Source organism: Archocentrus centrarchus, unplaced genomic scaffold, assembly GCF_007364275.1.
Source record: "Archocentrus centrarchus isolate MPI-CPG fArcCen1 unplaced genomic scaffold, fArcCen1 scaffold_33_ctg1, whole genome shotgun sequence".
In the NCBI taxonomy this organism is placed as follows: domain Eukaryota; kingdom Metazoa; phylum Chordata; class Actinopteri; order Cichliformes; family Cichlidae; genus Archocentrus; species Archocentrus centrarchus.
In genome coordinates this window covers 3,772,366-3,796,721 of record NW_022060261.1, presented here as the reverse complement: position 1 = coordinate 3,796,721, position 24,356 = coordinate 3,772,366, and the positions used below count along the sequence as shown (strand labels likewise).

The 24,356-nt window shown below is 45.2% G+C and overlaps 2 protein-coding genes across 3 annotated transcripts in view; one reads left to right on the top strand and one right to left on the bottom strand.

Moving 5' to 3' along the window:
- Positions 1-1,161, bottom strand: part of LOC115776549 (low affinity immunoglobulin gamma Fc region receptor III-like) — a 40,946-nt gene extending 39,785 nt beyond the window's left edge. The window contains exon 1 of the mRNA XM_030724264.1: positions 1,131-1,161. Within this exon, the coding sequence (XP_030580124.1) occupies positions 1,131-1,161 (31 nt within the window). The remainder of the gene's footprint in view (positions 1-1,130) is intronic.
- Positions 1,162-6,267: 5,106 nt separating this feature from the next.
- On the top strand, positions 6,268-22,451 carry cysltr3 (cysteinyl leukotriene receptor 3). Of its 2 annotated transcripts, none has more exons than XM_030724279.1 (5): positions 6,268-6,354; positions 10,077-10,260; positions 15,207-15,374; positions 15,647-15,814; positions 20,536-22,451. In XM_030724279.1, exons 1-5 carry the CDS (start codon positions 6,348-6,350, stop codon positions 21,056-21,058), a joined length of 1,050 nt encoding a protein of 349 aa, XP_030580139.1. In that variant the 5' UTR covers positions 6,268-6,347; the 3' UTR covers positions 21,059-22,451. The 2 variants fall into 2 exon arrangements, with proteins under 2 accessions (XP_030580139.1, XP_030580138.1); XM_030724278.1 differs by having other exon boundaries at positions 10,074-10,260.
- Positions 22,452-24,356: the final 1,905 nt, after the last annotated feature.

Genomic DNA, 24,356 nt, shown 5'->3' with positions numbered 1-24,356 from the left:
TTGTCAGACCCTAAACTGGTGCAGTGAGTCCTAGTTTCCTCCTGGTACACAGCAATGTTTGGCCTCACGTGGTGAGAGTATGCAGGCAGTTCCCGGAGGAGACATGTATACAAGAAAATGGGGCCGTACAAACTACCAAGTACCATTCTCTGGAGTTTGAAAAAGGTGACTGGACTTTTTGAGTTTCTTGAAATTACTAGGACCTGGATGGCTGATAATTTACACAGACATGTGAGCACGATGTTGTGTTGCGTCAGTTAAAATTTGGCTAAATGTTCCAGCATGCTACGTAATTTTTCAGTTTGATTTTCAGGGTGTTTCTTTTGAGCTCAGAGGCTTAAAATAGTGCTGATTGTAAGATTATCTACAATAAAAAAGGAGCTCATTATGAATGGAAGGAGCTGTGTTATATACATACTCTGGACTCAATTGTTTGGTGCTTCTGAAATCCTCAGGTTTTAAAATCAACACAAGATCATTTTGGAAAGACTCCACAGAGCTTTGTGTTCTCGTTTTTGTAAAGCTCAAATATTTAATCGAGTTCCTGCAGAACAACAACAACATGTCCTGATAATCAGTGAACAGAGTCTGTGAGAGAAAGCAGCCTCTGATTATAGACACTGGGAGTCTCTGTATGCTGCCTTTATGGAGCTACAGATACACAAAGATACTGACTGCTGACACTACAACACATCACACTGACACACACATCACACTGACACAGACACACACACACACACTGACACAGACACACACACACTGTCACACCCAGCCTTGAGTCACCTTCACACAAAGTGAATCAGTATAATATGAAATAGTTTGGGAAGTTCTGCTAACACAAACCAGTCTGATTGTCTTTTTCTCTCTTTGTCTGAGAGAGAAACACAGTTTGGTTTTTAAATCTCACCCAAAGAGACAAACATGAAGACCCTGACACAACAAACAACATCATCGAGCAGAGCTGCAGAAACACAAACACTGGGTTGGGGTTACAGTGGGATTCAGCAGGTGGGGGGACCCTGAGATCAGTTGTAGTGGCTCAGCGTGGAGAAAGAATCACAATAATTTCTCTCGTGAGCTCCAGCAGATCAAACTTCAGTAATTCAAACAAACACAGAGATTCTACTTACAGAGCAGACACAGCACAGATGTTTCCTTCATCGTCCTTCTCACTCATTTGAGCTTTTTTTTCATTTCTCTCACTGACACCAAGTAAAGCCCCGCCCTCTTCCTCTGAGCACCAGCTTTACTATTGGTGCAGAGGCAGTGGGGGCAATGAACTCATCTTTTTTCTTCTGAAAATATACAAGTGATACAATTATTTCATTGCATATCTGTAAACAGCCTCCAACATCACATTTTTCTCCTAATAACATTTTGTGTTTAAACACTGACACCTTTCTACAAAAACATGCAAGACCATCATCATCATCACAGAGATGAGCAGACATCTGAAAAGTCATCCATCCTCTGGTGTCAGTGAGCTGTAGTTTGGTTCCTGATCAAATCCATTTCCATGTAGTGGACGTCCCCCTCAGTGAGAGAGGCAGATATGAGCTGAAACACAGGAATCAAACCAGGGACGCTGCTGTTATGGAGCTGAACTGGAACCATTCACACACTGAGGCCCTCTGAACACATGTTAATGACAGCTGTGCAGAGACACACTGATGACTGACTGGAACACTATGATTCACATTTTAGATTAACACCATCCTCCCACAGGCTTTAGATATGGACACTAGAGGGAGCTGCTGGACTGGAAACACTACATGGATACAAGCAGGTCATCAGGTCGATATAAAGAAAGAACATACTGAGCATGTGCAGGTCTGATGAAAGTGCTGTGTTTTATTTAACTGTTGATAATGATCACCTTTATTTAAATATGTGTTTAATACCATGATGAAATAAACTGTGGAGGCTGTTCCTGTGCTCAGAGAGGGAACGCTGTTAAATCCATGTTTGTCTGGTGTCACTACTTTAAATAAAGGTTTAAGAGAGAGAAGCAGCTGAAACAGCTCAGAATCCTGAGGCCTGACCTATGGAGCAGGTTTTCATCCTATCCAGGTCATGTCAGGGTTAACCCTGAGTTTCTTACTGCGGTACATCACCATGGAATCTTATACTGCAAAACTACCCTTCAGTTATGAATCACGGCTGACCAAATAATCCTTCTGTAAGTTATTATATGATCCTCTGCGGGGTGTCGGGCGGCTCTCGGGCACCTGAGGCCCTGGGGTCTTTGCTCCTCGGCTGGAGGGCTTCATCTAGGACCTCCCTCTCATCTGCCGGAGTGGGTGTGCAGCTATTGTTGGAGTGTGCGGCCAAGGGTCTTCGGTGCTCTCGATAGGTTGCAGACTGTCCGGGTGTCCTGGATCTTTTGCTATCTGTCTCGGGCTTCTGGTGGGTGGAGCTGCTGTGGGTGGAGCTGTGGTGGGCGGAGCTGCAGCCTATAGAGAATCTACAGAGCTCATCTTGGAAGAGTAAATCTGTCTGGCACAGCAGAGCATTCAGATCACAGTTCTGGTGACAAACTCCTGCAGACATGAGAGGCTTAAAGAATCACATGAACACTGAGTTTGAATGATTTTAGGAGGTGTTTTTATCCTTTGACACATTTATAATTTCGTCCTTCAGCTCCGGGACTGTTCATTGTTTTTGGGATGTTTGTCTTCCTGGCTGGGGCGGAAGGATGGCAGCAGTTTATGGCTGTGATGTTGCAGCTCTGACCTCGACACTGAAGTCATGTCAATCCCCACATCGAATATAAAATGTTGATAATTTTGGTGCTTCAAACACATTAAAATCCAAACTGTGGAGAGGGGAGGGGACTGTAGCCCTCTTAAACTGATCTGCAGTCAGTGTGTGAAGCTCAGAGCTCCTGGATTAGAGTCGATAAGGTGGCGTGGATCTACTGCATCGCTTTATTGTCATTGTGCTCTCACCGCATGACTCATTTCTTAGGAACAAACTTATTAAATTATCTCTGGACAAAATGTGGTGGACGGCGGGCCGGTGTGAAGCCCACAGACGGGCAGGAACGCACATTTCCTGTTTGGCCTCTGATGAAAACATCTAAACAAGCACGTTTATCACAGGAGAAAGTTTTTGTCTGTATCCTCTGTGAGAGAGCTGGGCTGAAAGGACCCACAATCACAGAGTTTAATGGAAATGAAAGCAAAGCCTGATGACGATGATTAGACTCTCCTGACCTGCTCTGAACAAACTGATCTAAACTAAAAATGTTACATTTGCACAGCAACCCTGAACTGGATGCGTGGCAGAAAATGAGCGCATGGATTTAAAATGTGGATCATGGCTCCATCAGACCTTTGCTGCTGATTTTCAGCCCAGTTCTGTGTAACGTGGCAGACCTCAGCCTTTCCTCCCTGCTTCCCTTCCTTAAGAACAGCCTCCTGACACCTCCCATCAGCTGAAGGTCCAGATCATCTCTCAGGTCCTGTGTCAGGTCTTTCAGATACTCTTCATCTCCTCTAAGTAGTTTTTCAGACCACTTCTTTTACCCTCCACCCTCCGGCTTCCTCATATTTTTGAAGGATACACTGCACATCATTCCAGGATGTGCCACAGAGCTCTTGGGAATCACATTGTTGGTGCAGAAATGCTGTGTTCTCCTGTCAGACTCGGATATCTGTGGCCTTTTTCACAGATTTGCTAAGCTGTGTGTTGTGTGTAGACACAGCATCAGTTCATTGCTTCAGTTGGGGGACTTTTTTATGTTTGAATGATTCATAGGTCAGTGTTAAGTGGCTCTACAAACAAAAGAGCATTCCTCTGAAAACGGTCAGGTACAAGGACCGGAGAGCGGCCGAGTTTAAAGGTTCAAAAACCTTCAGGAAGTGTTGCTCAGAGATTACCTGAGAGTTGTGTTTTATACACTACATTTCCATGTATGTTTGCACATGTTTCATCAAACTGCTTTTTCCAGATATAGTAACACTTAATACGACACCAACTGAGGCTGTAAGTACTCTGGAAATATGTCTCTGGAGCTTGAAAAAGGCGACTGGACTTCTTTTTGTTTCTTGAAGACGTTTCACCTCTTATCCGAAAGGCTTCTTCAGTTCTCAACCAAATGGTGGAGAGACCCAGGTATTTAAACCCCTGTGGGCGTAGTCCCCTGGAGGTGGTTATGACCCTCTATTGATCATGTGCTTGAACACATGTGCCCAGGTGTGAAGGGGGCGTGGGTCATATTTAATCAGTGGTTTCAGTTGAAACCAATTTAGGACTCCGCTCCATTGTTTCCTGTGGCCTATTGAGGTCACTGGAACAAAGGTGTGAATGGGGGTTGAGACGTCTGGGAAGGGAGCTCAGGACAGCACTGTAAGCGGGGGAAAGTTGGTGACGTAATCAACCTCCTCTGTTCAATGATGGTTGTTCACAGTGGACATAGATGCTTCTTTCACTCCTCTTTCAAACCATCTGTTTTCCCTGTCAAAAATGTGAACATTGGCATCCTCAAAAGAGTGCCCTTTTTCCTTCAGATGCAGATGTACTGCTGAATCTTGTCCTGTCGAAGTGGCTCTTCTATGTTGTGCCATTCGTTTGTGAAGAGGCTGTTTGGTTTCACCAATGTAGAGGTCCGAGCACTCTTCACTGCACTGAACAGCATACACTACATCGCTGATCTTGTGTTTGGCGGGTTTGTCCTTGGGATGAACCAGTTTTTGTCTTAGGGTGTGACTTGGTTTGAAGTATACTGAGATGTCATGCTTGGAGAAAATTCTTCTGAGTTTCTCTGACAAGCCTGACACATATGGGATGACAATGTTGTTCCTCTTGTCCTTCCCATTCTCTGTAGTTTGTGTTTGGCCTTCATTCCTGTGCATCTTAGCTGATTTGATGAAGGCCCAGTTGGGGTAACCGCATGTTTTGAGGGCTTTCTCAATGTGTGTGTGTTCCTTATGCTTCCCTTCTGCCTTAGAGGGAACACTTTCCGCACGGTGTTGTAGGGTCCTGATCACCCCAAGTTTGTGTTCCAGAGGGTGGTGGGAGTCAAAGAGGAGATACTGGTCTGTGTGTGTGGGCTTCCGGTAAACTTCAATGTTGAGGCTTCCATCTTCCTCGATAAGCACCGCACAGTCCAGGAATGGTAACTTGTTATCTCTGGTGTCCTCCCTGGTAAAAAGTATGTATTTATCCACTGAGTTAAAGGGCACTCTTTTGAGGATGCCAATGTTCACATTTTGGACAGGGAGAACAGATGGTTTGAAAGAGGAGTGAAAGAAGCCATCTATGTCCACTGTGAACAACCATCATTGAACAGAGGAGGTGGATTACGTCACCAACTTTCCCCCGCTTACAGTGCTGTCCTGAGCTCCCTTCCCAGACGTCTCAACCCCCATTCACACCTTTGTTCCAGTGACCTCAATAGGCCACAGGAAACAATGGAGCGGAGTCCTAAATTGGTTTCAACTGAAACCACTGATTAAATATGACCCACGCCCCCTTCACACCTGGGCACATGTGTTCACACACATGATCAATAGAGGGTCATAACCACCTCCAGGGGACTACGCCCACAGGGGTTTAAATACCTGGGTCTCTCCACCTTTTGGTTGAGAACTGAAGAAGCCTTTCGGATGAGAGGTGAAACGTCTTCAAGAAACAAAAAAGAAGTCCAGTCGCCTTTTTCAAGCTCCAGAGACTACTATGACCTGGATGACTGAGAATCTACACAGACATATAACCTGGAAATACATGTAATTACATTTCCAGAGTATTTCCCTGGGTCTTAGCCGTTGGTTGGGTTATGAAGTGTTTCCTTTTATTTGATTGTCACATTAATTAAAGTCTAATTACCGCTGCGTGGGGATGAAACAAACCATATTTCTGACTCATGGACATCATTGTTTAATGAGGTGTGACAGGCAGGTGTGATTTTTTGTAACGATCACAGACTGTGAAGCGGTTTTTATTCCGATCAGTTCAGTCTGAGACAGTTTCAGGCTGGTGGAAACGCTCCGGCCTCCCTCCGGATCAGAACTTTCCACATTTAGGATTTTAGTTTAAGTCTGCCGTCTGACTCAGTCAGGTAGGGAGTGAAGCTGATGTGAGTGTATCTATTTTTGTCTGCCGATTAGTCAGAACTCATAAAATGTGGACCGTTGACTGTGTGTTGGCTCTGTGCCCAGCCTGTGAGTGTGTGAGTGAGAGTGTGTGTGTGTGAGTGTGTGTGTGAGTGTACGCCTACTTCCAAGTAAAACCACGAAACACACCCACAAACTCTCACTGAGGAGGCGAGCAGGGGGAAGCACACACACCGCTGGACGGACGGATAAACGGACGAGCGGCTGCGGGAGCGACAACACGGTGACGAGATGAACGGTGAGTGAAACTTTTAATGAAGCAGCGAATCAGGAGCAGAGCTTAAAGGAAACTCTCCCGCAGATTAGGAGCCCGAGCAGCTCAGATTATATGCTGTCATTCAGAGCCTTACATGGAGCTCAGCAGAGGGACAAACAGCCCGTGTTCTGTTTACTGGCAGCAGCTGCCTTTGAGTGTTTGCCTTAAAGGATTCAGGGCAAACCTGTGTGAGCTGTGCGGCTTTATTTGAGTATGAGAAGCTGGAGAGGTGACAGGAGATGGAAACTGGAGCTTCCAGATGTAAAATCAGAAATTTGCTCTGGGATAAAAGAACTTTGAGGAGGAGAAGAAACTTTAGAAACTTAAGTCCTGGTGATTTGAAAGCCTGCAGCATCTATTTCACTCCCTCCTCTTCATTACACTTAAACACAGCCTTTGAATAAAGAGTCTGTGGTGCTGAAGTGGGGGAACCTGATCTAAAATCCTCAGGTGTGCCTCAGCGAAACCTGAGGCAACAGAAAAAATGCAGCAATAAAAATATTCAGAGTGCTTCAAGATGCCCTCTCTAATAATGAAAGCTGTGCCAGCTACATATTTTGATAACAGATGCATCCTGGATCCATTAGAGGGGCCACGGGGGTGGGCCGGCTTCACAAACCTGCTTTAGTGAACTGAAACATGCAGAGACGCTGACTGTCCTGAAAGATGACCTCAGGGAGACGCTCAGTCACCTGAAGGACCTCATCAAATACTGCAGAGTACAAACCCACAGTAGACCACACAGCCCTGTTTTTATTTAAATGATAAAGTCAAATCTGCTGAACAGGAGAAAAACACACAACATGAATCTGTCCTGAGTGGAAATCTTCCCGTGACCTGATTTTAAAAACAAGCCTGACAGTGTGGGAACCTGTGGGCGCGGTCCAACAGTCGGTCCTGTTTGGGAAGGTGGCCTGGAATTATCTGAGTGACAGCCATAAAAAGACCTGTCGGAATTCTCCGAATGCCGAGGAACGCTGTTCAGCGCTGCTTTTACTTCCTCCTTCAGGGGGAAACGCTGCAGTGAAGGAAGTGATTCCATCCCAGAGTTCATGCCCTAACCTGCAGATATGTTCGGATTATCCAACAACAGCTGATCTCTGTTTGCTGCTGCTGGAAGAGCTCCATATTATTAGAGCAAAGTATGTTTAAAGCTCTGTGTGTTGACTTAAGAAATTTAATAGACCGCCTGTCATAAAAACTAAAAACTACATGCCAGATGCTCTCCTGATGTAACCCTCCACATTTATCCAGGATTGGGTCCAGCACTGGGAATACACTGGCCGGGTTCCAGATCAGCATCAAATGCAGCAAATATTAAAAACAAAGGAGCCTGTTCTCACCTGAGCCGTGACCTCAGGAAGCACTCTGCTGATGAGGTCACGGTCAGATCCACGACTCAGCACATCCATTTCAGACCTCTGAGGCAGAAATGCTGGGTTAGAAAAAAAGACCTGACTCTGCAAACCAACAGGTGACCTTTACAGGTGGTCTGTAAAGGTCCCACAGCCTGTGGCCTGAGGTGCCCACAGCACCAGCCTGTGGCCTGAGGTGCCTCCACCCACAGCCTGTGACCTGAGGGCACCTCCACCCACAGCCTGTGGCCTGAGGGCACCTCCACCCACAGCCTGTGTCACTGTGTGTGTCTCTAAGCTGAAACCAAAGCCGCGTCTGTGCCTGCAGCAGCAGCAGCAGCAGCAGCAGCAGCAGCAGCAGCAGCAGCAGCAGCAGCAGCAGCAGCAGCAGCAGCAGCAGGGTCAGAGCTGTCTACATGTTTGGTTTCAGGAGCGCAGATGAAGCAGCTGTGGAGCTCTTCCATCTGCAGCCGGTCACTGTCGGTCAAACGCTGCAGTGAGATATTTTCCAGCATCGGCAGCCACAAACACAAATCAGGGAAGGTCAAAGGTCGCAGCAGCCAGGCCAAGCTGGGCTCCAGTGTTTATATGGTGGAATAAATTTATGTGGGAATATCACACAAACAGCTGGATGCTGAGAGGGGAAAAGTCAGAGGATAAATGCATGTATATTTCAGAGAGAGGGGAACATGTCAGGATGTTCAGACACCCGTGGAAATGAAAGTGAAGCCCCGCCCACATATAAAATGATTAGCTGATGGTTTGCACAGGTGACCCTGTGGATGTAAGAAAGGCTTTTTAGCCCCCCATCGTGCAGCATGTGTGTCTGCATCGTCCATCACTCCCATTGGTTTTCCTTCCACCCACTCACACTGATAATGGTTATTCAGCACGTGACGTCTGCGAGTCATGTCTGCATGTTATCTGGTACCGCTGACATTCCTCAGTCTGGTTGTTAAACTGCTGCTCTTGTCTGTGTGGGCGCAGCTTAAAACACGAGTGTAAACACGGTGCAAAGACTTGGCAGCCGACGCTGCTGCGGTCGAGGTGCGAGGACACATTCAGAGCTTCAGGGGAAACTGGAGCTTTGTTAGAAAGAGCTGAGTATTATTTTATTTAGCTCGACCTGTGAGGAAACCATAAGTCAGACTTTAAGGTAAAACTGATGATCGATGATGATATTTTGGTTTGTATCAGCCGTTTGGTGCGATGTGACTGAGGAGGCCGAGCTCAGAGGGGTCTGAGTGCTCAGGACTGTTTACTGATGGCAGGGGGCGATTTACTCTGCAGCCCTGCTGCCGCTGATAGCACACACATTTTTAGCCCTTTCTTATCAGGACACGGGGCTGAGTTTATAAGACTTTCTCCTTCATATCAGCTCAAAATCCATGAGGAATGTATATTTCATGCTGTTCCTCTGCTGCAGTTATTTTTCATTATAAACTCGTGTTTATAGCCCAAAACAGAGAATAAAATCTAAATGTTTACACCCCCTCGTCCCTAACAGTAGATTACATCCTCTATTATAGTCCACAAAGATCATTTTTCATCCAGCAATTTACATTTGATGAGATAAGAGGGCAGTTAACCAGTCAGGAGCCAGAATTCAAATATTCAGTGCAGCTTTTCTCACCGGCTCTGCAATAAAAGCGGCTTTATTTCAAACTGCTGCAGATCTGTTTAGCTTATGGAAATGCACAAAGGTTTCCTGGTTGTGCCGCTCTGGTTTAGGCGCACTCAGAGATCCGTTGTTATCACCAAATTATTTATAATCTGACCTGAAAATCGGCCACAGCAGGAGGAAATGAAGCAGCAGTTTCAGCTCAGAAAAAGCCCCTTTTCTCTCACCTGAAACGTAAACGTGAAAAATTTGTGTAAATTCCACCTGAGCAGCAGCGTTCGCACACTCCAGACTGAGGACAACATTTTGCTTCTTGTTCCTATAAATAAAATCATTTGCTTATGAAACGCTGACACGGACAGACTGACCTCAAACACTGGCTTTATACACTTAAAGGCCCACTAATCACCCTCTGACCCCTGACCTGTGGTGACTGGAGACTCAGTCTAACTGGGTTAGCACACAGTGAATATGCCCACATCCTGTTTAGTGCAGCATAAACATGCAGCAGTGTTATCAGCGGATAATCACATTTTTTTAAATTAAAGGAAAAAGGCACCAGTTTATTCAGGGCCTTTTAAAGACTCTCTAATGTGTGGCATTAGAAATTCAGGAGGCCTGAATGCGCTCAGTCACTGCATCAAACGTGTCTCACTTACAGTCATGTGCATGACTCAGCACATCAGCTGTGTTCATTCATTCTGTGCCAATACTTCCTGTTTCAGCAGAGCTCCTGATGAGCACCACCGTCGCCATCGGCAACAACACTACGAAGTCGCTGATGGAATGCGTCCACGACGACGACGCGTTCAAGTACAGCGCCTACCGGTACACGTACCTGCTCGTGTTCCCCGTGGCGTTCCTCTGCAACATCGCCGCGCTGGCTGTGTTCTTCAGGCAGACGGGCCGCAGGTCAGAACACGCAGACACACAAACGTGCAGCTTTGTTGACACACACACACACACTGACTCCCATTTATTCTTATTGTTTAGCACTACAACAGCTGATGTGAAACAGACAGTAGAGGGTAATCAGGGCACAGAGAGGAGGAGTGGTGGCTGGCACCGTGGCCTCACAGTAAGGAGGCCCCGGGTTTGAACCTGCGGCCGTCCTCTGTGCAGTTTGCAGGCTCGGCCCATCTCTGCACAGGTTCTGCCCAGCGTGCTCCCACAGTCCAAAGACGTGCCCGGGTCGGGTTAACTGCTGACTCTAAACTGGTCGCAGGTGTGAATGATTGTCTGGCGACCTGCCTCTGTGACGGCTGTGACCCTGAACTGGATAAGAAGAAACAAATGGAAGGCAGGGTAATCAGGGGGAGTTAACAGCTGAGACTAATTAAGGCAATATCGCATTACAAAAAAAAAAACACATTAAAAAATATCAGAAATGTAAAAACTAGTGTTGAATCTAGAGATTAAACAGAAGCAATAAACACAACACTTCACTGTGATTACAGCATTCAAGAAAAGTTCAACTATAAACCAAAAGGTTCCCACAGAAAACTGAAAATAACCCAACAGCACCCACAGAGCGTGACACCCTGACTCTGTGACTTTCATTCATTGTTATTGTTTATCATCAGAGCTCACAGTTGTGCGTCTGTTTCAGAGGCCTCTGCACTCACTCCCATTTATTGTTGCTGTTTATGACCAGAACAAACAAATATGTCGTTTTGACTCTGAATTATTAGAAAACACAAACATGTATGTTTATCCTCTCGAGGACTTCAAACACTTTCATCAAGTAGACTTTCATGGTGAAACGTTCCAAATGTTTCTCCGACTTTCCAAAGTGTCTCTCTGACGTCCATCATTTCTCACCGTTCAGCATTAAAATAAAGACAAACGCATCTTTTTCCTTCTGAACTTTTGACCTTGACCTTCATACATTCACGTCCTTCCAAACTGGGTCATACAAACATCCCTGATCCCCAATCAGTCTCAGGACAAACATGTCTCTGATGCTGTGTGAGCCACTGTCTAACATGGAGAGTTGTCCGTGGCTGTACTGAACCTTTGCTGGCAAACGTGGACACCAGATATTAGACAGATCCATCCTCGCACTGCTGGACTCAAACTGAAAAGCATCAGTGAGGCCTCATTCAGGCCTCTGCATCCACTGAAGGCGACGCCGTAACCTCTCGAGAAACGTAACTACACATCAGGTCCACACAAGGATTGTGATCACGGCCTTTGGTTCAGAGGTGATTTCCAGGTATGCACGTAGGCCCCATAAAGACCTGACACAGAAGTCTAATTCCTGCCTAATGCTGGCATTAGGAGAGCCAATCCCAGAGCCACTGAAGAGGGTTAAGGTCAAGTTCAGGACAGTGAATTTCAAACAGATCCAGTTCCAAAGTTGAACATACCAACATACCATCGTCTAAAAACAACCTGAAGAATCTGAAAGGCGATCTTTGTCTTCGTACGGATTTATTTAAAGAACAAGAAGCTGCTTTTCCTCGGAGATGGTCGAGTATGTGGACTCTCACTTTCTTTGTACTGGTTGATGAACATGGAGGAGCGCGGCGGGCCTTCAAAGGTTCGATGGTATGTGGGCGGCAGTCTCAGACTCAGACTGAAGGAAAAGCTTGTTTGGGACCAGCTGAGCCGAACTGAAATATTCCACAGAGAAACTTTCACTTTCTAACAAAGATGATCCGACATTTTGATAAGGAAGGGTTCACAGCAGGGAACGAGCTGCAGCTCTTCCTCTGACTCTTCACATCCACCTCATATCTCTGTGTTGTTACAACACAAACTGCACTCAGTGCAGACACCAAACTTTTTATTTTAAAATAATCTGTTTTAAAAAGGAAAGCACTCAGTGAGTAAGAAGCAGTGCCTTTATCCACAGTTAGCAGTTAAACCCAGACAGCAGCCACAGAGACTCAGCCTGCGTGGTTACAGCAGTTTCTGTCAGATCAAAGCTGCGAGTGTTTAAAAAAAGTTTCTGTAAAATAAAGTCATAAAATTTAAACACTTTAAACGCTTTTAAGATGAAGCTGCAGCAGGAAGACATTTTCAGTAATTTAATGCTTATATTTTATTATTTTTTTAGAAAGGCGCAGGTTCACCAGGTGCTTCCTGATGCCGTACCTTAATAGACTTTTTTATTTCTATTTTCGGTGGCTTTATTTGACAGTCAGCGGTGTCGAGAGGCAGGATGCAAACCTGCGCCGTCTGCACGGCCGCGAGGCAGACGTGGTCGCCTGCTCCACCCTGGCGCCACAATAGACTTTTATTTAGCCCGTGTTTGGACCCATTTTTAATATTTACCAAGAGACGCGTTAATTATGCAGCTGGTCATTGTGTCTGTCTCAGACTCCGCCCCTTTGGCTCGTTTTCTGTGACAAACCTGAAATACCACAGTTATATTACGGATGTGGTGTTCAGGTCCACTGGGCCCGCGGGTCATAAATGTGTGGCAGTGTTGTGTCCCCCTCCCTGTTTTACTGCGTTTGGGGGGGGAAGGGGGGTCTGTATGCTTGTGTTTTATCTCTATTCCTGCCATTCCTGCACGAGGCTGCAGCACGTTTCAAACACCTACGTCTGCTCCCACATTCCTGCATATTTACCCCTCTGTCTTGCTGGAACCGCTCTAAATTTCCTCACACCATACCCCAGCTCAAACAGAGCGTGGTGCGCAACAGATAGCTTATCACTGGAGATGTTCAGGGACCTCTGTGATTTCACATGGGAGAGCAGATCTGGGAGATGATAAAGGGTTTTCGGAGATGAGGCCTTTTGGCTTCATTAGATAGGAAAGGGCAGACAGGAAGGCAGGAAGTGAGTGAGGGGAAATGACTGGTGCAGACTCCTGCAGTGAGGACTCTGACCTTCAGCACATGACCTCAACCAGGCGGGCAATAGCAGCCGTGTTACTGCGACTATGAAGAGGAGGATGAGACTGAGCATCAGGCCGCTCATAAACGAGCCATCAGCCGGCAGAAAGGGTCGAAACATGAAGACGCACAGTTTCAGATTAAACTTTATTAATACCTTTGAGAGGGTTCAGTCAGGGAAATGAGAGGCTTCACAGACCAGCACGAATCTCTTCAGTTCCTAATTAAGCTCAAAGGAGTAAACATCAGTGATGATGGAGATAAAAACAGCCGTTTGTGTGACGCTGCAAACAGCAAACTAAACCTTTAACTTTAGTCCGTCTCCTGCTGTGGTTTGTTTGGTGTGTAAAAAATATTAATCTTAATCTCTGTTAAATTAAAGTGTTATTTGTGTCTGAAAGCCTCGGCCTGGGCACATGCTGAAGGCGACCTTGCATGAGCTTCTTCTTGGTTTTTGTTCATTTTATGACCATGTGGCTCATTTGCTTATCAAATCGCACACAAATCCGGGACAAGTTTGTGAATACCAGCTTGTTTATGCTCCATGCAAACTTGATATCACGATATGATCAAAACAGGATAACTGCCACCGTCTGGACCTGTGAGCAGGTGCGTCCACAATAAGAGTTTTATGTAGGTAAATTTTCATAAGCAGTCACCATGCAGCCGCTTGTTGTGGCTTTCACTGCCATCTGAAATACACGGAGAATAAAACCTGCACGCTGAAGGGTCCGATCTGAACAACTAACCTTAACTTTGCAGTGTGTGCAGCCTGCAGCAATAACACCAGTTTATCAGTAACGTACTCCACTATGTTGTGATGGCAGCACTGCTGCACTGAAGATATACAAATGCAAAGTATTTATTTATATTAAGCTGTTTGGATCAGAAAGAAGTCCAATACCATCATTCCCTCCCAAAATCTTTACAAATATGTTAATAATTTATAATTTTGTGCTTTGGTAGATCAGCCATGATCCATAAATTTAAATGCACGTGTACTGACAGCAGTACTAACAGGTGAGGGCAGGCAGGAGTCTCCATGTTTGCAGACAGCATTGTGATCTGCAGTGAGACGGCTGGAAAGGTGAACATGTCCACCTTTTGGATACAAGAGAAGTGGAGAAGAAAAAGCAGGCAGGGTGGAGCAGGTGGAGGTGAGTGCTGGGTGTGATCTGTGATAGAAGGAGTGAAGGGAAGGTTTCCAGGATGGTAGTGAGACCTGCAGTGAGGGGCGGGCTGGGGTTGAAGTTCAGCCTTGGAGCTTGGTTTGGAGAGGCCTTAGAACAAGAGAACCTGATGAAAAGTGGCTCTCAGTGAAGAGCCAGCTCCTGTCGCTCACTTCAAAAAGGCTGAAACGTTTGTGACCGAAACTTCCCGATGGCCACCACACCCCTGCCTTCTGGTATGGATGGTTTGGAAGATGGTGGCACTGATAAAGAGCCAGGAGGCCGAGCTGGAGGAAGACCTCAGAGAAGATTCATGAACATATGAAGGAGGACATGCAGAGGGTTGGTGAGACAGAGGAGGATGCTCGGATAGGGTGTGATGGAGGCAGCTGTGGTGACCCCTAAAGGGAGCAGCCAAAAGAAGAAGTAGTCCCTAAGTTTTGAACTTCCTCTTATATGTGTGTGTTTTTCCCTCACTTTAAGCAGCTGTTCCTTTTTCTTTTTCATGCACAGCTATCACAATTCCCCTCCTGTTAAGCTGCTAACCTACAGACCTGTGTGTTAACTGTGGAGCCATCATACAAACAAGCTGCAGTCTGTAAACAAGCTGCAGCCGGCAGCTCTGATAAAATCACAGGGATGTGAATGTTACTGCCTACATTTTTGCTGCCTGGTACCACAAAACCACTCAGGAGTGGGGTTGTGTTACATTTCAGCTGCATGCTGAGCAAACAGTTTCAAAGTTTCAGGACTTTTATTTGGGCATGTCAAACACTGTAGGTGAAGGCTTTTTAAATTAATTATTAAGATTAAAATGGTCCATTTTCTTACCTCCTCTCCTCAGACGGTCCGCCTCCTGTGTGGTCATGATGAACCTCGCCATATCGGACGGCAGCTTCTCCCTGACCCTCCCTCTGCGATTGGCTTATTACTTCAACAAAGGGGTGTGGTACTTCCCTGACTGGGTGTGCCGGCTGTGCGTCTACGGCTTCTACGTTAACCTGTACACCAGGTAATGCACACACTCAGGCTTGTCTCTGCCACTTTAGGGACCATGAAGAATTGAATGTCTCCCATAAGGATCACGAATATACCCAAAAGATGTCAGTGTTCACAACGTGAGTCAACCTGAGTCATTCAGTCACAACCATCAACAAAAATAAATCTTTATGTCCTCACTAAGAAGGCCATATATGAGTCCATATGTAAGACCTCACATCACCAGTTAAACCAGCACACACACTTACACACACAAACACTGAAATCTACCCCTTCTTCCCTCAGCATCCTCTTCCTCACTCTGCTGAGCCTGCTGCGCTGGTTGGCTGTGGCTAAACCACTCCGTCACCGCTCTCTAGCTACGCCCGCTCGAACCTTATGGGTCTGTCTGGGTGTCTGGGTGTTTGTGGGCGTGTCCTCTGCACCCTTCCTGACCAATGGGGTCATAGAAAGGTGAGGCATCCTGCAACAGGTGAACACATTTTTTAATGCTATAAGACGGAACATGAGAGGCTGATTATTACATTTTATTTATTTATTTATTTTGTTTTTACTGTTCTGGTTTAAATATTTTTTGTTTTATTTGTTTTAAAATAATTAACGTCTTTGAAAACATGCTCATATATTATTCTGAATACAGTGGCAGTGCCAGGGGGGTGATGGGGGTGCTATAGCTTCCCCTGGAAAAGTCATAGCACCCCCGTAGCACCCCTAAGATAATAGCGTATGTCTGTGTGTTAAAAACTGAAATAACAAATGATCCTTCAGAGCACCCTCAGTAAAATGCTTAGCCCCCCCCTTAGCACCTGCAGAAAAATATTTCTGGAACCACCACTGTCTGAATATCACTTGGAACGATCGATGATGGATGGATGGTTGGATGGATGGATGGATGGATGGATGGATGGATGGATGGATGGATGGATGGATGGATGGATGGACCAGGGTTATTATAGTTAACGAAAACGAACGAAATACTGAAAACTGAAATTGAAAAAACATTGTCATTAACTGAAATAAATAATAACTATAATTAAAAGGAAAAAACGATAGTTAACTAAAACTAACTGAAATTATAGATAAAACGACCTTAGTCTTCTTGTTAGTAATTTTATGTCTGCATATACCTCAGATATTATATAGCTGCGCTCCAAACTGTCTTGTGAACAGTTGGTTGTTGAATATATTTCTTTAAACTGTATCTTTTGTCAGGTATTTATTATACATTAGTCACTGTTGCACCTGACAAAGTATGAAAATACTAAAACTAATACTGAAACTAATGAAAACTAAACTAAAACTAAGCTTTAAACCAAAAATAACTAATAAATAAATGAGAAAAACCACTCTGAAAACTAACTAAAACTAAACTATAATGTAAAATCCAAAATTATTATAACCCTGGGATGGACCATTGGATGGATGGACAGCTGGATGGATGTGTTGCTGTTGTCTTTGCGGTTTCACTGTTGGCTGATTTGAATCCTTCCTTAGAAACACTGGATACAGTTTGTTGTAGTACAAACAAACGTTCTGCTGACTGATCCTGCACATCCTGCTTTGTGTCTTTTTGTTCCCTGTAAATCTGGTTCTCAGCTGAACAAGTCCAGCAGGGTTTCAAACCCTTATTCTTATGAAAACACCACAGCTGTTTTCATCTGTCAGAGTGAACTATCACCTGTGATATGAACAGCAGAGTGGAATTAAGCACATCCCAAGGAGTCAAAACAAATAAATTGGTTTCAGTCTGTTTTATTACTCAGCAGTGTTTTGTGTTTGGATTTCCAGCTTAATATTTCTCAAAGATTTACTGCCTGAAGTTGTTTTGTGTGTACGTACATAATGAATGTCAGCTGATGGTTTCACATTTACTGGAGGAACAAAGACAAACAAAATGACAGTGTTTAGAGTTCATATTAGCACAGCGAGCCTTCCTCACATATTTTCCAAAGGACAAAACCATCAGTGAAGATTTATCACCGTCTCACCAGCTCTGCTGAGCCTTTCACAGACTCTACGTCAAAGAAAGTTTCTAATGACCAGCAGGGGGCGTCTCCTCTGGGTTGTGTAAAGCAGTGTTTATTTTGACAGCAAATTTTGATTTAGTTTTAGTCATAGTCTTTTGATGAAAATGTAATTTAGTTTTAGTCATAATTTAGTATCTGAATAGTTTTAGTTTTAGTCGACGAAATTATCGTAAGAATATAGTCGACTAAATCTAATCTGCTTTTTCTTCAGTTCCCTTGAATTAGTCATTATACACACTTACACAAAATTAAACATTTATTAAAAGTTATGGAATATTATTAATAATATTAACATTAGGGTTTCACCTGCTTCCCACACACCTGATCATTAACACCACCTTACTGAGATAATACAGCGTTTTACAGCAGGACGCTCTGAAAGGTACAGGGCAGTGTTCAGGACTAAGATTATAAAGGCTAATCCACCGCGGTGTGGAGATTTTCTCTAAACACAAACTGGGAAAAACACTTTACCCTGCATGACATTAAAATGCTGACCTTTGCATGGAGATCTGGGTGACTGGTTTGCAGATGTCGTTTAAGATTTGTGGTGTTTTTACCCGAGATAGTCGCCCCACATGGTTTACACATCGTTTTGTTTGTCAAAGGACAAATGTGTCCATACATCGGCTCTTCTCTTTCTCCCTGCTCACATTGTTTACATCACTTAGTGCTATTGGAAGGAACGACCAATCACAGGCTAGTTTGGCGTTCCCCAGTTTAGAGTAAATTTGTGCAACTTTGTGTTTGATTGGAGGTTTTCCTAACTCCCCGCCAAGCATTTTTGTGTTGTTTTCATTCGTTGAAAGTGTCAATTAATTTCGTTATCGTTTTTATCATTTTAGGTAGTTTTTATTTAGTTATCGTCTCGTTATCGTCATGAAAAAAAGGTTTGTTGACGAAAACTATGACGAAAATGTTTCGTCAACTAAATTAACACTGGTGTAAAGAAGTCTGATTGTGTAGAAGTCCATGAATCTGAATTTATAGCTGGAAATAAGCCAAATCGATCTCTTTCCTCGAGGATGCTGCTCATAAAATTGTTCTGTGGTGCAGGAAATGTATTTCTTTCTGTGTACAGGAATGCGCTATAGTGATGGTGCCAGTAAAAGATCAACAGAGAGCCATTAAAGCTGGTCTTCTTTGGAAGCCAGCTGTGTGCAGTTTAATTTCCACAAACATGAGTCACAGAGCGAGTTTTGTCCGTCTGATGGATCTCTGCCCCTGAATGCAGCATTACCCTCTTTAGATGACAAATGTGCTGCTGTGTTCTCCAGCTCATCTTTGACTGCGTTTTTCATCTTAACGGCCTTCTGTATGTTATGAAGAGCAAAGTTAATTTGCCTTTGAAACAAAAAGGAATAGAAGTGTGAAGGAAAAGCAGTAAAAATGCTCCAAAGGCTCCAACAGCACAAACATGGGGCAGAGGTCCAGTTCAGGGGCTCCAGTTAGCTGAGGTGAAGCCTAGCAGCTACAGCCGCCTGTGTCACCATCCCTCTGTCAGTCAGAGAGGCCACGCCCTTAATAATACAAACATTAAGCCTTAATCCAATTTAAACAGGTGAGTTATAGTTGTTGCAGCACGGTGGCATGGTGGTTAGCACTGCTGCCTCACAGCTAGAATGATATCTAGAAGGTCTGGGTTTGATTCCACCTTGGCCCGGGTGTCTCTGTGTGGAGTTTGCATGTTCTCACAGTGTCTGCGTGGGTTTCCTCCCACAGTCCAAAGACATGCAGTTACTGGGGTTAGGTTAATTGGTCACTCAAAATTGCCCATAGGTGTGAATGACCCCCCCCCCCCCCCTGAAAAGGATAAGTGGAAGAGAATGGATGGGTGTGTGAAGAGAGAAATTAGAGGCTCCAGCAGTTTGTAGCCGGCTGTAAAGTTTTATGATGGGAGTCTGTGGGGACATCAGCAGAACTGCATCTTTATCTTTCAGCCGCTGCACACGTGGTGTCACAGCTCTGTTAAGCATGAATGTGAATGAAACACAATCTGAGGAAGTCAACAGCAGATATTATGTAGCAAACATGACATTTTTATTATGACGCAGCCTGCTTAATGCTTTTAGGGCGGTACAGGAAGCCTGTGCACATCAAATAAAAGATCATTATTTATTTATTCAGCAGCACAGGAAATCCTGCAGAGGCCGTTACATCCCTGAGCTGATGCACGTGTCAGGGAGCGCACTTTGACACCATAACTCAGCACTTTAATAACACAACCTCGTGTTATGGCCCTTGTCTCCATTGTGCCTGTGATTGACTCTAAAGTTAATGTTTGAGGTCCTCTGGCTCAAAGGACGGCGGTGTATGGTGGTAATCGGTTTATAGTTTTACAACCATAAGTGAGGCGGTTCAGTCTGAGCCTGTATCTGGTAATGCTGACGTACATAAAACACACAGTGAAGCCTACGGTACTGTGTATTTTTGTGGAGTTGAGATCAATCTTCAGGCCGTTTTTTTAAGACGTTTAAAGTTCTTACCCTGAGTTAGTTTTTCATCATCGGGGAGAATAAACCACTGAAAGGTTGCGTCTGCACACCAAACTAATGGTTGTTTCTTCTGTGCTGACATTTCTGACATCATCTCTCAGCAATAAAACCTGGTTTGAATCGTTCTTACAGGAGGCCTGCAGTGTTCAGAGTACTTAATACAGCACTTTGTTTATGTAGTACATTTAAAAGTGTTTTAGGGTTAAATAAAATCCCCTCTGCACACGTTCACATAGAATAACAGCCACAGATGATGATGAACTCTGATGTTTTCAGCAGCCAGGGTTACAGCAGGGACTCTAACAGTGACCTCTGAGCAGAGTCAGCTGCTCCCCGATCCTCCAGTCGCTGCCCTGCTGCGTACTGACGGAGGTGTCGCCTGCTGTGTTTTTCTGCCTTCCCTTCAGTGTGTGATAATGTCAGTGTGACAGGCCCCAGTATGCACTAGCAAAGCATGTGAGGTGCTCACACCCAGGTTAGAGCAGGACCTGAGCTCAGAGCAATGACACAGTGTTCCCTTAAACCATGAAATGAGTCAAATTAATCCTCCTTTAATAACTCTGAATTAAAATAAAATGCTAAACTTACTAATCTTACTGTGATCAGCAGGGTTGCTGGTATGATGGCTGAACTTTGTGTGTCTGTCTCTCAGGAGGGGGGCGCCCCGCTGCTTCGAGCCCTACACCCCGCCCTCCTGGTCGCGCATCCTCATCTTAAACTACGTGGCGGTGGCCTTCGGCTTCCTCTTTCCTTTCCTCACCATCATCGTCTGCTACAGCAAAATCATCCGCCAGCTGACGGCCGACTCCAGCCCCTGCGGCAGCAACCTGGCCAGCAAGGCTCGCACTCGCAACCGGAGGCGCTCGGTGCAGCTGGTTTCCATGGTGACGGCGACCTTCCTGCTCTGCTTCTTGCCCTATCACCTGGTCCGCTCGCTGCACCTGCACGCCGTGTGCAGCCGCTGGGGCTGCAACATCACGAGGGCCCTGCAGCGGGGAGTGGTGGTGACGCTGTGCCTGGCGGCCTCGAACAGCATGGTCAACCCGCTGCTGTACTACTACTCCACCAGGACGTTCAGGGAAAACCTGAAGGAAGCCCACTCCTCACTGCGCTCCAGCAGGGGGGGGTCCACCAGGTCGGGGAAGTTCCAAATGAGGCGGAAGAGCACCATCTGAGGAGGTTCCCCTCGTGAACGCAGACCTGATTATTCCAGTGGAACTATAGACACGATTCCTCTAAAGCTTCCTAATATGGACTGAGGGGATGGTGGAACCACACGACTGAATCTGTTCACCCGAGAGTCGCTGAAGGGACGAAGGCTGACACGAAGGACCCAAAAGACTCGAGGGGTCGAGAAGGGGTCAGGGGGTCATCATGGACTCAGGTGTTTCTGAAGGGTCTGTGAGTCCAAGGGGTTATAAAATTTCAGATGTTTTTCAGGAGTTGTTGAGAAGGATTTTGTACAGTTTGTGAAGTGCTTGTAGAAGCTGATCCTGCAGCCATCTTTAAACACTTAACTCAGTTATTCTGAAGCTTTGTTTGAGTAACTTTAGAGAATGAGGCGTCCTGTAAACTGTCCTGTAAACAGCACACGGAGAAGCAGCAGAGTAACAGCGCCCTCCTCAGGCGGTGCTGAGATCAAACCTCATGGGTGGATTTAAATGAGCCGCAGAGCTCCATCACATGACCGAGGCTCTACGGTGGCCCTGAGGTTTAAACCCAGCAGCACAAAAACATCCACCTGTCACCAAACTGAGGTCAAAGTTCAGGCACCAGGTGATAATATTTCACTTTATGGAAATGCTGAGAGTTTGTTTTTGCTGTTTCTGCTGAAATATACTTCCAGCACCTGCATTATTTTCTTCTTCTCTTATATAAAAACTACTTGAAGTGTAATGAAGCTGTGCAGCAGCAGACTGAAAGGAGCTGAGGGCCTTCTATTTAAGATGACTAATTGGGCTTTGATTGAAATTATGAGTCTTGCTTCCTGTGATCATCCAAACAAGATCATTGTAATAATAATCATTTATTTTTGCTCCACAGTTCCTGTAAATCAAACACACCTCTCTGCTTTCCCCCCGAAGGCTCAAACTCACTCGCTGTTTGGCCATGGTTAGCATGGGTGTGGTTAGCATGGGTGTGCACACATAGGTGGCTCATCTTCAGTCCCCAGATCTGCAGCATCCAGCTTCCAAACATGAAAAGTTATGGAGGAAAACAAGGAAGATGAACTGTATTTATCTCAAAGTTGGGAAATCTTTTTGTTTCTAGTAAAATATTAAGTTAAACTCGACAGATTTATAACCAATATCTTAATTAACTAATGATCAGGAGGCTCTGATGTGTTCTGAGGCTCTGTGCAGATTTCTTGGCTCAAGAATTGCTTAAATATTTGTATCAATCGTAAAGGTTGCGCAGGTGAATCCGTGGAGGATTATTAACGCAGATATTCTTTATGTACTCTGTGTATTCATGTACCACAGAAACACAGCAGCGGGGGGGGTCAGAGGCTTAAAATGCACTTTTAATTTCATTCTGTGGAGATGGAAGTCTGACTGTGCAGTGTGTGTCTATGTGCGTGTGTGTTTGCACATTACTGTTTAAACATGTGATGATGTTCCAGTGATCACTTCCTGTTTATGTTTATTTATTTGTAAATAAAAATTCAGGGATGCTTCACATAAACCACAAACGTCTCCTTTCTTTCTTCCCTCCTTCCCTCCTTCTCTCCTTCCCTCCCTCCTCTCCTGTCCTCCTTTCCTCCTGATTCACCCTCCTGTTTATTTTCTTCTGAATTCAGTGGAGTTTTTGCATCACCACCAATAAAAAGGAGACAAAAAATATTCTTCTGATTTACTGCAGTGTGTGTATTTATTACTGAAGGTCAGACATGAGTGCCTCTTCCCTGTAGGGGGCGCACTGAGCACCAGGGATGACATTTAACCAAAATAAATACAGTGACCCAGAAGTTAAATAGTATAGATTAAGACCTGATTGAGACCTGTAATAGAACAAGTCTGCCAGACCATATCATCACAGTTACACATGCTGTAGTACCATTATTACAACTCACTATAGAACCTTCAGAACTCTAATTATAATAATATGTATGAAGGTAATCCATAGTAACTACATAAAGTAGCTAAAGAGTGCACTAACCCACAGAGAAATAAAAACCATTTTCTGTATCTACATATGTTAGATGGAGAAACACCACAGCTGTACATGCTTTTGCTTATCAGGACAGAATAAGCTTCCTCTGTCCCTCAGCACGGGTCTATAATGAGCCTGAGAGGAGCAGCGACTCATATCACACTGTTATAATGTAACATAAATGAAGCTGAGGTCCTGGTGTGCAGTGTTTCAGCGTGCTAGCAGAACACAGAGCAGGAATGACCTCAGCAATGACCTGAGGGAAGCAGTTTCTGCTGCTGCCCGTAAATCTGGGAAGGGTTATAAGGCCGCTTCCGAGGGATCTGAAGTCCAATTAGAAGATTATTCACAAGTGGAAAACATTCAGGACAATCACCAGGGCTCCTGGGAGTGGACAACCCAGCAAATTCAGCCGAGGGTCAGGGTCAGGGTCAGAGTACAATGCTCCGAGAAACTGCAAAAAACCCAAGAGCTCCATCCGAGCAGTCAGAAAAACACAGAGTCTGGTTTGTTTGGAAGTATTGCCAGGAGAAGGCCCCTGGTTACACGGGGGGGGGGGGGGGGGGGGGGGGGGGGTGATGATGGGGGTTTGTCATTTACATGGAAACAGAGACCAGAGCGTTTCAAAGATGCTCCACGCTGGGAACCATTTTCACAAACGTTATCGTTTTCATGTCGTTCCTTATAAACGAGGCCTTAGTGGGTCAGGTTAACTGTCCGTGGGTGTAAATGTTTGCTTCTCTATGTTAGCCCTACGACACACTGGTGACCTGTCCAGGTGTGCCCCACCTCTCACCCCAGCTGAGATAGGCTGCAGCCCCCCTGCAACCCTGAATTGGATAAATGGAAGAGGACGGATGGATGGATCAATGGATGGATGGAGGGATGGATGGATGGATGAATGGATGGAAGAATGGATGGATGGACAGACGGACGGATGGATCAATGGATGGATGGATGGATGGATGATGGATGGATGGATGGATGGATGGATGATGGATGGATGGATGGATGCAATGTTGAAATGAACGGACGGATGGATCAATGGATGATCGATAGATGGATTGTCGGATGGATGATGGATGGATGGATCAATGGATGGATGGATGGATGGATGGATGGATGGAGGGACGGATGGATGGACGAATGGATGGATGGACAGATGGACGGATGGATCAATGGATGGATGGATGGAGGGATGGATGGACGGATTGATGATGGATGGATGGACAGACGGATGGATGGATCAATGGATGGATGGAGGGATGGATGGATGGACGGATTGACGGATGGATGGATCAGTAGATGGATGGATGGACA